This window comes from Sebastes umbrosus, chromosome 1, assembly GCF_015220745.1.
Source record: "Sebastes umbrosus isolate fSebUmb1 chromosome 1, fSebUmb1.pri, whole genome shotgun sequence".
Classification (NCBI taxonomy): Eukaryota; Metazoa; Chordata; class Actinopteri; order Perciformes; family Sebastidae; genus Sebastes; species Sebastes umbrosus.
The window spans coordinates 15,224,511-15,239,168 of record NC_051269.1 but is presented as its reverse complement, the minus strand read 5'-3'; the positions used below and the strand labels follow the sequence as shown (position 1 = coordinate 15,239,168).

General features: G+C 40.9%; 1 protein-coding gene across 1 annotated transcript in view; it reads left to right on the top strand.

Moving 5' to 3' along the window:
* The first annotated feature begins 12,207 nt into the window (after positions 1 to 12,207).
* The window catches only part of snta1 (syntrophin, alpha 1), a 41,663-nt gene continuing 39,212 nt past the window's right edge, over positions 12,208 to 14,658 (top strand). Inside the window, exon 1 of the mRNA XM_037774475.1 lies at positions 12,208 to 12,635. Within this exon, the coding sequence (XP_037630403.1) occupies positions 12,344 to 12,635 (292 nt within the window). The 5' untranslated portion in view covers positions 12,208 to 12,343. The remainder of the gene's footprint in view (positions 12,636 to 14,658) is intronic.

The window sequence follows — 14,658 nt, the reverse complement described above, 5'->3', positions numbered from 1 at the left end:
GCACCCCCCCCTCCATCCATCCATCCCCTCCATCCTCCACTCCTGCCAGGCTGCCACCTGCTCTCTGCAGCATGCTGCACAGCTGCTCTGCTACAATAACAAATTAAGGTCCACCGTGGCAGGCAGGCAGGAGTCATTACCTACTGCTCCTGCTACAGGAAGAGCCAAGGAGCCATCAGCTCCTCTGTGTGTGTGAGGAGAACACAGGTCCCCCCCCCCATCCCCCCTCCCTTTCTTGTGTGTAAAGCTAGGGGCCAAGGGGCCACTAATTGTTTTGATGTGGAGCACAGGATCAGGGGGGTGCTGCTACAGTTTGGAGAGACACAGAAGCTAAGAGTCACCACTTGCTGTGTCAGTGTTGGGAGTGAGTGACGTTGTGCTGCTGACTGGGCTGTTTTTCACAATCAATGAAAGGAGAAGAAAATACATGATCAGATCCCTGCTTAAAATGAATTTATTTATTTACAATATTCTGTTTCTTGACCGATACTTTAAGTACTTAAAAAACACAGTTTCACATCCTCAAATTTTATTTGATTAGCAATAAATGAATCAACAACTGTTAACTCTTGAAATTCAAATATTGGTTAGTTATTTTTTGTCAGATGAAAAGGAACTGGTTTTGAGTGTTGAGCTTATCCTTGCATTAAAATCTTGCAATATATTACACATTTTACAAGCAAGTGTATAGTGAGAGCATTAATTGAAATGCAAAGCATGATACAATGTAGGGCTGCAACTGCAACTATTATTTTCATTGTCGATTAGTTGTTTGGTCGATAAAATGTCGGAAAATGGTGAAAAATGTCGATCAGTGCCAAAGCCCAAGATGACAAATGTCTTGGGTAAAGATATTCAGTTTACTGTCATAGAGGAGTAAAGAAACCAGAAAATATTCACATTTAAGGAGACATTTTTTTTTTTTCTTAGAAAATTACTAAAACTGATTAATCGATTATCAAAATAGTTGGTGACTAATTTAATAGTTGACAACTAATTGATTTATCATTGCAGCTCTAATAAAATGCATCAGAAAAATAAGTTTTGATTCGTTAATGACTAGACGGTATAGTGGGAAGGTACAATCCTCAGATGAGCTCTGGGGATTAACCAGAAGTACTGATAGAAAAAAAAACATTACAGTTTGCTTCGGATAAAATTAAGTAAACTAAATGTTATCAACATTATAACAATGTTGCCAGTGACACTATACGTTACTGTCTAAATGAAGAGAGGAGACTCTGTAGTTCCACAGATCAACCACCCACATAGTCAGTACATTTACTGCCTGCACCTGCCTGACAACACAAGACACAACAAAGTGAAGAAGGTAATGTTACTGTGACACCTTGAATAAACCGTAATGACAGCTTAATTTTAAGCGGCACTTTTCTTTATCAAGGTTTTAACTATTTATTCCATTTTATTTTGCAGTTGTGGCTCCAAGAGCTTGGGATGCAAAACAGTAAAATGAACACAACTTATATTGAATGGAAAACATGCTGAAATCACACATATTTAATGCAAGAGAAGGCTGTAGAAGCGGGGAAGCACACAGCAAAGAATCAGCAGGGGTGTATGCATAAAGAATGAACACTATTTATATGGCCTGGTTTTGAGTTACATCGTGGTCGTACATGATTGGACAGCCTATAGATGTGACTTTTCAATGACTTCTGCGCTTGCATGTACCACCGCAAGTCTCCATTGCAGACCCATTTCTTATATCAAATAAACAATTTCTGTATCACAGCATGATTTGTTTTTAATTATTACAACATGTAAATCATCAATGTTAAGTAAGTTAAGTCAGTGTAATTTGAATCTTCATGTGTAGTATGCATTCAGTGAATTACTCATACAATGAATCAATCCAGACTAAAACCTTTGATTGTCACAACAATGTCCCGTCTAACTCATCTTGTCAACAAGCTCAGTGACAGGTTAACAAAGAGATGACTAGTCAGTTAGCAGGAGGCTGAAGTCAAAGAAGAAACGGGCTCAGACGGTGGTAGGATTTGCCGTGGCCATTATGGTCCCTCTGTGTGACAGCTGGCCGTTTCCCCCCCCTTCATCGCCTTTCAGCGTCTTTGTCACAGCTCCTTTAATCACAGCAGCAGGACTGTTACACAGCAAATCAGCTGACCTGACCTACTGGCTGACTGAGTGACTGACTGTCTGAACGGAGCTATAGCTTACTGAGCTGACAATTTTCACCATGCAAACCAAGCAGTTAACCATTTCAATTCAAATTTGCTGCCAAGATAATGGAAGATGTCCTGCGCAGGCGATGTGGAAAGTCACTGGGTGACAGTATACTTCTTCATAATGACAAATTAAAGCAGCTATAACCCATTGTAAGATAGCTGCCCATCACTTAACCATAGACTGTATATGATAAGTGGACGTAGTCATCACCCATTGGTTTGTGGACTGCTATTTTGAAGCCTCAAGTTTGGAATTTTGTCCGTCACCAACTTGGTTTTTGGCCGTCGCCACCTTGTTTTTTTAGCAACCAGATATGACACGACAGGGTGGGACATTTTTAGGTGACCAAAATGCTACAATTAACTTTAATAAACTGAAAAAACACTGTGAAAGGATTAAAGTTGAAGAAGAAGACACAGACAACTCCCAGACCGGACAACGCTGTGGTAGCGACCTGTCAATCACAAGGTAGCCACGCCCTAAAGAATATCCTGCTTTATGGTCTATTTGACTCTAAATGGGACCATAATTTACTAAATGAACATCATGCTGTATTGAAAAAGACTTGAAACTAGCGATTGAGATCATAAACTCATGTTTACAATGTTTACTGAGGTAATAAATCCAGTGAGAAGTAGGGTCATTTTCTCATAGACTTCTATGCAATCAGACTTCTTTTTGCAACCAGAGGAGTCGCCCCCTGCTGGCTATTAGAAAGAATGCAAGTTTAAGGCACTTCAGCATTGGCTTCACTTTTTAGACCCCGAGGTTGCCCACTGCACCTAACACCAGAAGTTAGTGAGAGCATCTAGCAGCTAAAGTGACAGATATTTCCCTCAGGGGTCAGTGAAGACTGAAAAACAGAGCTTAAAAAAGTGGCCAGAAACACAACTCCAGATGAACTTTGATGAACTATAACCAATTGCAAACCACCTTGAGAGTGCTAACCTTTGAGGGAACGAAGATAACCAGAGAGTCGAAAATGGCAATCCGGTCTCACAGAAAGGCGTATAAATAGTACAACATTACACAGACATCTTCTACACCGCTTTTCACGTGTCATTTCAACATGTTCTCATCACTTTTCGGTCGCATGTAAACACATGCTTAATGTTGTGAATTAAACAAAAACACATGCTTAGGATTAGGCAATAAAACCACTTGGTCAGGTTTAGGGAAAAAAACAAACATGATTGGGCTTAAAATGACTACATTTGTACAGTGAAAATGTGACTTGACCTTGTGAACACGGGACACAAACAGCAGTCTCCGGGATGAAAGCCTTGTGTTGTTGGACATCATGGTTGGTCTTAAACCACGTATGTAAACTAAGTAAAATACGCATGGAAACAGTGTCACAAACGTTACTAAAAATCCTGTGACAAACATAACTAAAAAACACTTGACCAACGTCACAAACGTAAATAATAATTGGTCTCGATCACCGGTCTCAAGTTTGAAAGTCCTGTGTTTTTTATTCTACGTCACTAGCTCTAAGCGTAGCATACTTACGCGGATGCGTTTGCATCGGACTCAGTACAGACTGCATGGCATACACATAACACTCCTAAAGCAAGAAAGACATTCATATTGCACGCTAAATGCCTTGAGCATTATAGCGGCATTCATACGCCTTTTTGTGCAAAAATGGCTGAAAATGGAGGTAGCTCTAATATTAGCTGGGTCTCAAAGCTTCAAGCACCACCTAAAAGAACGCATAAATGGATTTTGCTGTGCTTTTTCCTTGATACTAAAAGACTAAGAATACATAGGAAATCAGAAACGTGTACTTCTGCTTGTGAGCAAAGTCATCATGAACCCCTCCTGTGTTTTTCTTTTCTGTATACAATCACTGTGTTGTTCATGCTGTGGAGAGCCTGCAGGACTCCTCAGCCTCAAGAGGAACTGGCTCCCCCTCCTCTCTGCTCAGCTTGCTGAGGTAATCGTTGCCTTGGAGTGATCCGACGGTGCCAACAACACTGTGAAAAGATGCCATGAATACATGAGCCCACACATTTTACCCTCTGCAACCACTTACCCTCTCCGCTGTACAGCGGTTGACCTGACAGATTCTTAATCCCCGCGAGGGAATATTTTCCCCAATTATTTTGCTCTTTCACTTTCACTGTACTGAGTCAAGAGGGGGCAAGTCATTAGCTGGGACTGTTTACCCTACTTTCTCAGCAGTCGTGCCATCTGCGTGAGCTCTGTAGGTTGCATAAGGCCTGGCAGATATGACACCTCCACAAAACCTGTTCCCTTTTATCCATTGTTTCAGTCTGCTCCATCCAATATTATCTTCTCTGTCCCCATGTGCCTTCTTTCTTATTCCGTCTGTTGGCTTTTCGTGATTACACTTTCCTCAGCAACTATCTTTTCGTGATTTATCTCTCCTCACCTATTGCACTTTCTATTACGTACATCTCTGTTCTGCTCTTGCTCTCCCCCTCCTCTCCTTCTGTCATCCCCAACAGCTGACAGACCAGACCCTGCCTGGTGGTGACACTTCACCCACGCCGACCCGAGCCAGATCACTAGTCCATGTGGGAGCCAGAGCCAGGGCCAAGGCCAGGGTTTCTGCTGGGGGGTAGGAGGGGGTTGAGGCCAGCAAGATGGCCCTAGTCATCATAATCATTCATTGCCTGCTGGTCCTTCTGTCCTCGTCCTCCTCCTACCCCTCCTGCTTTTTTTGTCCTCCTCATGTCAGGGCCACGCGGCACGCGTATCAGCTGAGCCCAGGACGGTCGGAGTCAATGGGGTCAGGTGGCAGACGCCTGGTTAATTCTCCAGAGGCTTCAAAGTGCTTGCGTCAGCTCATACAAATACGGACACTGCAAATGCACAGATAGACACAAACACATGCATTCTCAAAGCTCACAGTATTCAGAATAAGACCGATTGTGCAGACCGTAGTTAGAGCGTGATATTGTTTTGGGGGGTTTGATGAGTGTGTCCGGGTCTGTCAGACAAACAGATAGATCGGCATTAAGAAGGAGGAGGGGGAAGATTATAAACACATGACCAGATGGAGAGAGAGATAGCCCTATTATGTAGATCCTGTCTCCTCTCTTTTGCTTGGATCCCTCATGCATATATACCTTTACATTATTCAGTAGGTTATAATGAGAGTAACCGAACGTGGTGGGGGTTAAAAAAAAGAAAAAAAGGTCGCTGGGCGGTTTTAGATGGCAGAAGGTGGGCCACAGGTGTACAAGCCTGAGACTTATTCTTCTGTTTGACCTCTCATTATCACCCCCAAGTTCTCTTTCATTATTATCTTGTGTCCTCGGGTGTTTAGGGAGCAGCGTCTATACCGCAGTCTGTTCGCTGCACAGTCTGTCATTCATATTTTGTGAATAAATTACTCCATATTTTTTTTAATCTATTATTGTCTGCTCATCTGTTTTGCGAAGTCTAATCCATCTGCATTTTCTGTCTTCTGACCCCGATCTATTCCTCATTTTTGAATCACATTTCCGGCGACTTTTCTTCATGGCTTGGCAGGTGCTTATCAATAATATGATTTGCAGCCGCTCGTCACTCATCTGACTGTTGCTTTTGATGGGAATTTTTTTTGAAACCCTACTATCACATCTGCATATCTCTCCTCCGCTTCCTCTCAATTTATTTATCTTTTTGTCTGTGATCAGCTCATCTATCTATCTATCTCCGCCAGCCTGTCCTGTAGTGGAGAGGTCTGGTCTGTTGTTACAGAGGAACAGGTGGGGCAGGCTAACAGTCAGAGCAGGCTTGAATCACACACACACACATGCAAGCTGCAGGGAGGCAGGCAGTCAGGCGCTCAGACACTGGCCCATATGGTAGACCTCTGGAGCTGTTGCCCTTTGCAGAGTAGGAAGGGGAGGGATGGATGGAGGGATGCAGAGATGGTTGGAGGACGGCAGGAGGAGGCAGAAGGGGGAGGTTGAAATTAATCAGCAGGCCACCCCAACTGTCCACTGTCTTTGGGGAGTTGAAACATGCATATATGTGGCTGATTGAACCGGGGGTGAGGATGGCAAGTCAGTGGGGGTTGTAGCGTGTTCAGTTGCGTGAGAGTGTGTGTGTGTACATAAAGTGTTTTATTTGTACTATTTCGCTTGATTTAATTTATTTAATAGTAATATAAACACATTCTTCAACGTTTTTAACTTTTGAAAACCCACTGCATTAACCTGAGCACAACCCATAAACCCTAAATATTTACTCGAATGAAAATTAAAGATATATATTTTGAATGGTAAAATAAAAATAGACATAAATTAATCTAGTATATGTGAATTGTGAAATGTTTTCTAAATCTCCGCTTATCTTTTACATTCTTTGTATTCTGTTATATTTTATTGTTAATTTTCACTCAATTCAATTATAGGTGTTTGGCAGTGGTGGAAGAAGTTTCCAGATCAGAATCTGATTTATTTGCCAAGTATATATACAGTACACAATTAATTTGACTCCGGTTTCATGCATCTCTCTCTCAATGTACTTACACAGAAATCAAAATAACAGGGACAATAAAGCTGGACAAATAAAGGTAAAAAACAGACAGGACTATTATGTACACAAGTAGAGAAAAAATAGGTGTATATATAAATATTATATAAATATATGTAAAAAGCACCAATGACCAACAATAAAATATGTCTATATACAAGTCAAGTGTTCTGTAAGTTGTAAACAATACAAAAAGAAGAAATAAATAAATACTCAATGTATATATGGTACATGGACTGGATGATAATGTACAGTATGTACATGTAAAGATGTCTATATATTGTATGAGTAGGATTTATATTGACAGTGGCAAGTCCTACTTAAGTAAAGTAGCAGTAGCCCACCGCAAAATACACTGTTACATGTTACTTAAGTCAAAGTATAGAAGTACTTGCAACAAAATGGACTCAACGTACTTGTTATGTAGAATTGTCCCTTTCAGAATATCATATTATAATACATTTTGTATTATTGGATTATTATTATTATTGATGCATTAACTTCATGTAAGAAGTATATTAATGTTTGTGTTGGCTGAGGTGGAGATAATTTCAAATATTTCATATACTGTTGGGTATAATAATGCCTCATTTTATGAGACGAGTATTGTTGTTTTGTATGTAGTGACTATTGTTTACAATACATCAACCCGGCTGGAGTAGAGCCAAAAAAATCACAATTATGTCACTGTTCAAATACTTATGGAAAGCACTGTACATATGTTTCCATATGACAAGCAACTTTTCAATATGACTACATCAACTCCTATAACTCCAAATGTGTTTTCTATGAAAGGACATCTTTTCTTTTGTGTGCAAGAGATCCTTACAAATCCTGTTGTCCCATTCATTAGAGCTCTGAAAAAAATATGAAGGCCTGGTGGTACTGTGAAAGATAGGCCGGCCACCTGCCATTCACGTCACAAAGGAATAGACTGACAGATGTATAGACAGGAGGTCAGATGGTCAAACGCTTTGTCATAATGCTAAACATCATTAGGTAGATGCACTGCTTAAGGCGGGCGAGCACCGTCGTTAAATCGTCCCTGCTCATTGTTGCTATATGTGGTGTTCTATACATGTGCTAAATAGTACATCCAAGTGTTTTTGTCTGAACAAAGAATTGTACTACAGTGCAAGTATAGGTGAAAGTTTATGGGGAGTCATATAAAAAACCTGCATATACTGTATATATAATCATTTGTTTCCTCAATTAATGTATCATGTTCATCATAATTTTACCCCATCTTGAACGTTTAAAAGAGACAGAGAGAGCCTGACTGAATCTTACATTGACCATTCAGTACATCTGTGGGCTATAACCAAAACGATCAGCAGATACAAATAGATTATACATTATATTATGCATTGTATCTTAATTTAAGTATGAACAAAAAAACGTTGTTCTCATTAAAGCTGTGTTTTTTACACGCTATACAATGTTCGCCACAACATTCTTTATAATTTCCCTCGAAACTTGATTCTGCACTAATTAAATAACAAAATACTCAGTACTTTTTATTTGTCAAGTATTTAATAATTCACACGAGAGTATACGCAAATATGCTTTATCATGTAGTTATTTCATATAAACCATTTATTTATTGAATTATCAGAAAACATGCAATGTTGTGATATTGTTATCGAGATATGAAATGACCTATATCGGGATGTAACATTTTGGCCATATTGCCAAACCCTAACCATTAATTTATGGCTTTTAAATCAATAAAACCAGCTGTTTAACTATGTACTTGAATCAGCCATCAGGAAGACTCCTTGAGTAATAATATTTTCCTTAATATTTTCTAAATTCTTTATTTTTTTTATTTAAAACCTACAGGACTTCTACGCTGAGCTGTTTGTTTAAAAACGCATGCATTTTCACTGGACATATGGTTGGATATATAAATTTAATAACGGTGGTGCATTTAATCCTGGGACAGATTACCGTGGTGTAGTGTTAGTTGATGGCACAGTTATTGTATATTTAATCTTATGCTCAAGAGATTAATCTATAAATGACATATATTATTATCAATCTGTGAAAAAAAAAATGTTTGCAAGGTCGAATAAACTAAAATCTGTCAGCCTGGTTTTTGGGAAAAAGAGACAAGCAATGCCGATACCTAGCAAAAAGTCTGAAATGTTGCCCTTAAAGCTATTCTTAACTCTGTTTTATTTCTTTGTTGTTTCTATTACAATAAAACTGGCATCCCACAATAATTAATCAAACAAAGGAAGGTAGAAAATATTGAATATCCCTTTCCAAATATTTGCCTCATATTCAAAACCCTCGTCTGGCACCATTTAAATGTCTGTCTTGAAGTAATGGAGCCATTTGACCACTAGAGAGAGACAGAAGATTGAGAAACAACCGTTAAACAGCCTGTGCTGAGCAGAACATTCAGTGCATTATGTTCAATGGATGAATAAAATGCAGCAACAGGGAAATAAAACTACATCTTAATATGTATCAAAGTAACTACGTATAAATGAATGCAGCAGTTTCTGGTGGAGGGTGGGTTCATCTGCTTAGCTGCTTTCCAGCTATAAGGAGGTTTTTTATTAACAGATGCACATCTTTAAACCACGTGTAAGGGTTCAGAGCACTTTTCAGTCAATGTTCCAAACTTGTTTTCATTAAGGAAGCAATTGCCCCCTCGCCAACCCTACCCAGAAGAGTGTTTTTCTAAAATTGGGGTGGCGGGTGTTGGAACTTCTTTGCTTTTTCACCTGCTGTGAAGCAGATGCAACGCAGGCTGCCACACACACAGCTGAAGGGCTGCCAGATTACTTGCAGATGCAGTGGAGCATGGGAAACGTGGACTGCTTCATCAGCTTGTTTCAGTGACTCACGCGTGTTGTTAATGTCTACTCTGCGCAATTAAGTGCACCTCTGCTGAGTCACCAAGACAGTGCAATATAGGCCTACTTATTATCCATGTTGAGTTGAGAGTCAGGACCACGACCAAATGGCTTTGTCATCGCGTATTACTGCTGAAATCAGAGTTTATTATAAATTAGTTTCAAACATATACTGCAGGCCATTAGACAGCATTTTTTTGGTGTTTTCAACATTATTTTAAATATGTATTATTGAAAAAAAAACAACAACTAGGGATTTGCACAAAGTGATTAGCGCATATATGAGGTATTGCAAATCAAAGTGTGGACTGAAAATAAATGGAATTGCTTGATGGATCAGACTGAAAATAAAGGAATTAAATCAGAAAAGAATGGTTCAGAGGAAAGTATTCAAGATGTAAACTTATGGACTGGAATAAATGGAAAATACTCACAAATCTTTATAATACTGTATGCAACCTACACGCATTTCTGGGATGGATAACCACAGTGTGAATCAAACTATTGACCTAAATGCTCTACCCATTCAAAGACAACTAACAGCAAACTTCTTAGCCAACATTTAAAAGGGTTCTATGTAAAAATCAGAAATTGCTTGTTAACAGTGATACCTGTGGCCATTCATCGTCCTGCTGCTCGCGCTTGTGCTCGCAAATACAAAGATTGGTCAGAACAGTGAGGCCACACATGCAAGACTGAACGTGATCCCAGGCATCATGTTGATTCATGTTAGCAACATTAGCCAGCTAAAACCACAATATATCACTATATATTTCACATGCTTGGCAGTAATGTTAGCTTACCTGTCCAATAGGAATTTTTGCGTGCTCTGGGTTTGTTTTGAAACCCAAAACTAAACGAAGGTCCCTCCGTGAATCGAAGGCCCGGCCGATGTTGATCTAAATCGTTGATCTTAGTTTTAGTTGTAGTTGTAGTTGCATTCCTGTTTTGCAAGACGGGCTTCACTAGACATAACTTTGCTATTTTCTGTGGTGGGGGCTAGTCGTTTGTTGGCGTTATCGGACTCCATTTCTAACCGAACGTTAGCTATGGTTGCACACTGTTAGCCCCGTAGCAGAGCTGAAGAGAGTAAAAGCATGACGTCACATCCATTGGATTTTCCTGGAAAAAACATCCTACATTCTTCACATGAAAAGCAGTCTATACAGGCTAATAGAGGAAACCCAGAAAGTCGCGGAAGGTCTAATTTTTTAGGTTAGGTTCCAACCTGTTCACACATTAGCAATAAAAAAAACTACATACAGTCCCTTTAACTCTTTCTCTTCACTCTATATATGCAACTCCGTCCGGCGCATCAGGTCTTGGTCTGTGGCCAGTAGCCTATTGATTCAGCTTTTATCAGTGCTCATGCTGTGCTGCCAACTCATTTAGTGCCTACTGGAGGGAAGCTTGGGGGGCTAAACACCCTTTAGAGAGCACCTCGTCCTGCGTCTACCATTTATTAAGATTTTGCCGTATATTGATCGGAGGGTTTATTTTCCACAAGCAGTTTAACCAAGGAGCAGTCGTTGCCATAGTCATATGTGATTCTGGGTCTGCTCCCACAATACTCAAGTGTTTTTATTACGCAAAAGAATTGTGGACAGTATTCACTGCGCTCACAGGACCTCTTTGTGCTCTTTGTCCCAAAAGCTCGGACAAAAATTGGGGAAAGGGCTTTTGCATATTCTGCACCCTCAGCCTGGAATTTGAAGACTCTGTGGCATGCCAATGTTTTTAGCCCCCTTGTTGTACAGCTGATTCCCAGAAAAGTTCCTTTTTGTCCCCCCATTTGTCTTTAGATAGTTCTCTTTTAATGCAAATTTTAGTGCTTTTAGTGTTTGTGAATTTTATTTTATCTCTATTTGTGTCAATGTGTCTGCAACTTTGTGTTCTTGCATCTTAACGTCTTGGCCATGCAGGTCTCCCTTGGAAAAGAGGTTCTTAATCTTAATGGGACTAACCTGGTTAAATAAAGGTTAAATAAAAATAAATAAAAATAAATAAAAATAAATAAAAATAAAAAGAGTTTGTGTCATTTTCATCTGATCTCTCACTCACTCAAGGCAAAATCAGAATGTTTTTTTGTGAATTAAGCTGAACGAGAACTAATAAAGCATCCTTATTTCGTTTAAGCTGAGACATTCATGGAGCAATAACATGGTCAAATTAGGTAGGCTATAAGCATGTTTCCTGTCAGCAGAGTTCACACTGAAGACTAATTTGTGGAGGTCATGCCTGATATGAGCTCTATATCCACTGGAAAGGCAGATCGGTATTATATCTGGCCTTGGAAGAAGCACTATTGATTTCTGTATGTTCCTCATGACAGAACCTCTTGTAGCCTGTATAGATGTGCACACTGTGATGTGCAGTGATTTTGTGTCTGTTAGGCACACTGCAAATTAGATCTGTGATCTGAGACAGGCCAATTCAGTGCTCTTTGAAATAAATAAATAATGAAATGAATCCAAAAGTTAATTATGTGTGACTCACAGTTCATTAATGGGGACAAGAAGCTCTTTGAACTTTGAGCGTGTGTGTGTCAACACCGTTGCTAATCGTATCACCCTCAATTAACTTGACTTCTTACTGTACTGGATATAAAGCTCTGTGGAGGGGGACAAAGTCTAGAGAGAGGGAGAGAGAGAGAGAGAGAGGAGGAATGCCCCCTACCATCCCTCCCCTCCTCCACCCCCTCTCTCTCTATCTCTGTACAGGACTGCCTGCCAGCCCGTCTACTAGTCTAGAGTTATTCCAGGAATGCGTTGAACATGGCTGCCGCGATGAAGGCGCAGAAAACGGGACTGCTGGAACTCCGAGTGACCGTGGACCGCTGGATCCGGGTGTTGGCCACTCTCACCGAGGACACGCTCACGGTGAACCCCGGGGAGGGCGCCGAGGAGCCCGCGAAGCCGCAGCCCAACGCCGGTACCGGTGCTCTCAACGGAGACCCCCCGAACCTCAGCAGCTCGTCTTCTCCGGTCCCGGAAACCATCACCAACGTGAAACGCACCGTGAGAGTTACCAAGCAAGATGTTGGAGGACTCGGGATCAGTATTAAGGGTAAGAAACTTCATAAACAGCGAGTAAAATGTCACTTAGCGGCAAGTTTGTGGCTAGTTTGAGAGCAGTTTGTCAACGACGGAAGAAACACAACCGTCGACTAACCGTCAGTTAACTAACTTTCAAAACTGACCGTTACTTGTCAGTTAACTAACTTTCAAACTGACCGTTATTTCAAAACTGACCGTTACTTCAAACTGACCGTTTAGCAACAAAGACAAACTCTTTAATCGTGTTTTGGACTCAGCCTTTAATACATTTAGAGGCTGTTGTTTGTTTTACACAGAGAAGAACTGACAGCTGTGATTCTCTCACGCTGTGCTTCAGCTCGACGGGGGGAACCATGTTAGTGTCCCAGAGAGAGAGAGAGAGAGAGAGAGAGTCGCCGCCCGACGGAGAGAGGCTATTAGCTGCTGTCGTGTAACGTTAAGCTAAGCTAGGTCTTCTTCTTTTTAGACAGTGTGGCTTTCCTCATGGTAAACGGTGAAAACTCAAACAACTTGGTTAAGAGTGCAGCTTCCTGCCTCAAAAACACCCGTTTCTAATAAGTACATGTTCTTAGAGAACTCCTAATAGCTACCATATATAATATATCTAAGGGGGTAGAGGGGTGTTCAGGGGTAGATGTATAGTCAGCAGTATATGTCACATAGAAGTGGTGGTGTACAACATCTGACTGAAAGGGAACCTGAAGATTCATTTAAGGTGCAGCTCAGCACTGTGTCAAGTTGTTCTAGTCATTAAAGGGACTGTTTGTAACTTTCAGAAATGCTTGTTAACAGCGACACCTGTGGCCGTTAAGTCAACGAAAGTCAGCGTCGGGTTCGCGCTTGTGCTCGCTCTACATAGACATGAACGAGCATCTCTCAAAACAGTGAGGCGACACACGTCAGCTAAAACCACAATATCACTCGATATTTCAGCTGCTTGGCAGTAATGTTAGCTGACCAGACGAAGGTCTCTCCATGAATCAATGCTGGTCCTAGTGTTGGCTTTTCCTGCCTCAGCCTCCCGACCGCGGCCGGAGGGAGACACCGGCACCCGGTCGGAAACGATAACGTAACTCACTGCGGAGCCCTGTCACTTCACAAGACACGGAAAACCTCTATTGGTCTCGAGGAGCTGCAGCAGTTATTTCTGCACAAACGTCCACTGTACATTCACTATATACACGATATTCTCAGAGCTACGAAGTCTTCTGCAGTGTGTAGTGTGCGCGCATGCACGTGAGAGTGGAGCGAGCTGAGTGAAGGCAAGCAGGCAGAGGAGCAGAGTACAGCAGAGACTCCGGCCCTGGAGACCAAAGCTACGGCCTCCCCCTCGTACTACGACCGTGGCCAACACTGTTTAACAGATGGGCTTCACTAGATATAACTTTGCGGTTTTGGTGCTTCCGTGTAGTTTGTGTTGGAGTCTTGTCTGAACAGCGTAGCCACACGTGAGCGCGCATATGCGAGCGCGTATGGGACACCGACCCAGGTGATTTACACGTGTAAGAAGTTACAAACAGTCCCCTTAATTAAAATAAATTGTGGAAGTGTATCAGGACTTAGAACATTATGATAGAAGTAAATGATGGTCATTCCCATGCTCTATTATGTCTCATAAGTTGTTGCAACAATTTTTGGGTTGATGCCATCTGTTACAAAGATTTGGTTTTAATTTTAAACATTTTTTACCATTCGAGAATGGATAAAAATGATCAATAATCCCTCCAAAATACAACAATAAGACACAAAGGCCTTGAGGAACACCATAGAAAAAGCCATGCTGTGTATGCATTTGGTATCAACAAATTTTGACATATTGGAGATTTCTGCAAGAATTGCATTTTTCGGCAATTAGATGGCAAGCGCTTCTGTTCTGGAAAATGCTCAGACACCCTCTTATTGTCAATATGCCTAGGAAAGCCACCTGAATGCCCTAGGTCTCTAGTTTGTGGCTGTAAAGTTTCATGAGGCTGTGTTTATCCTAGAGGTCACCACAGGTCATTTTATACAATGAGGTCAAGTTTAAAAAAAAT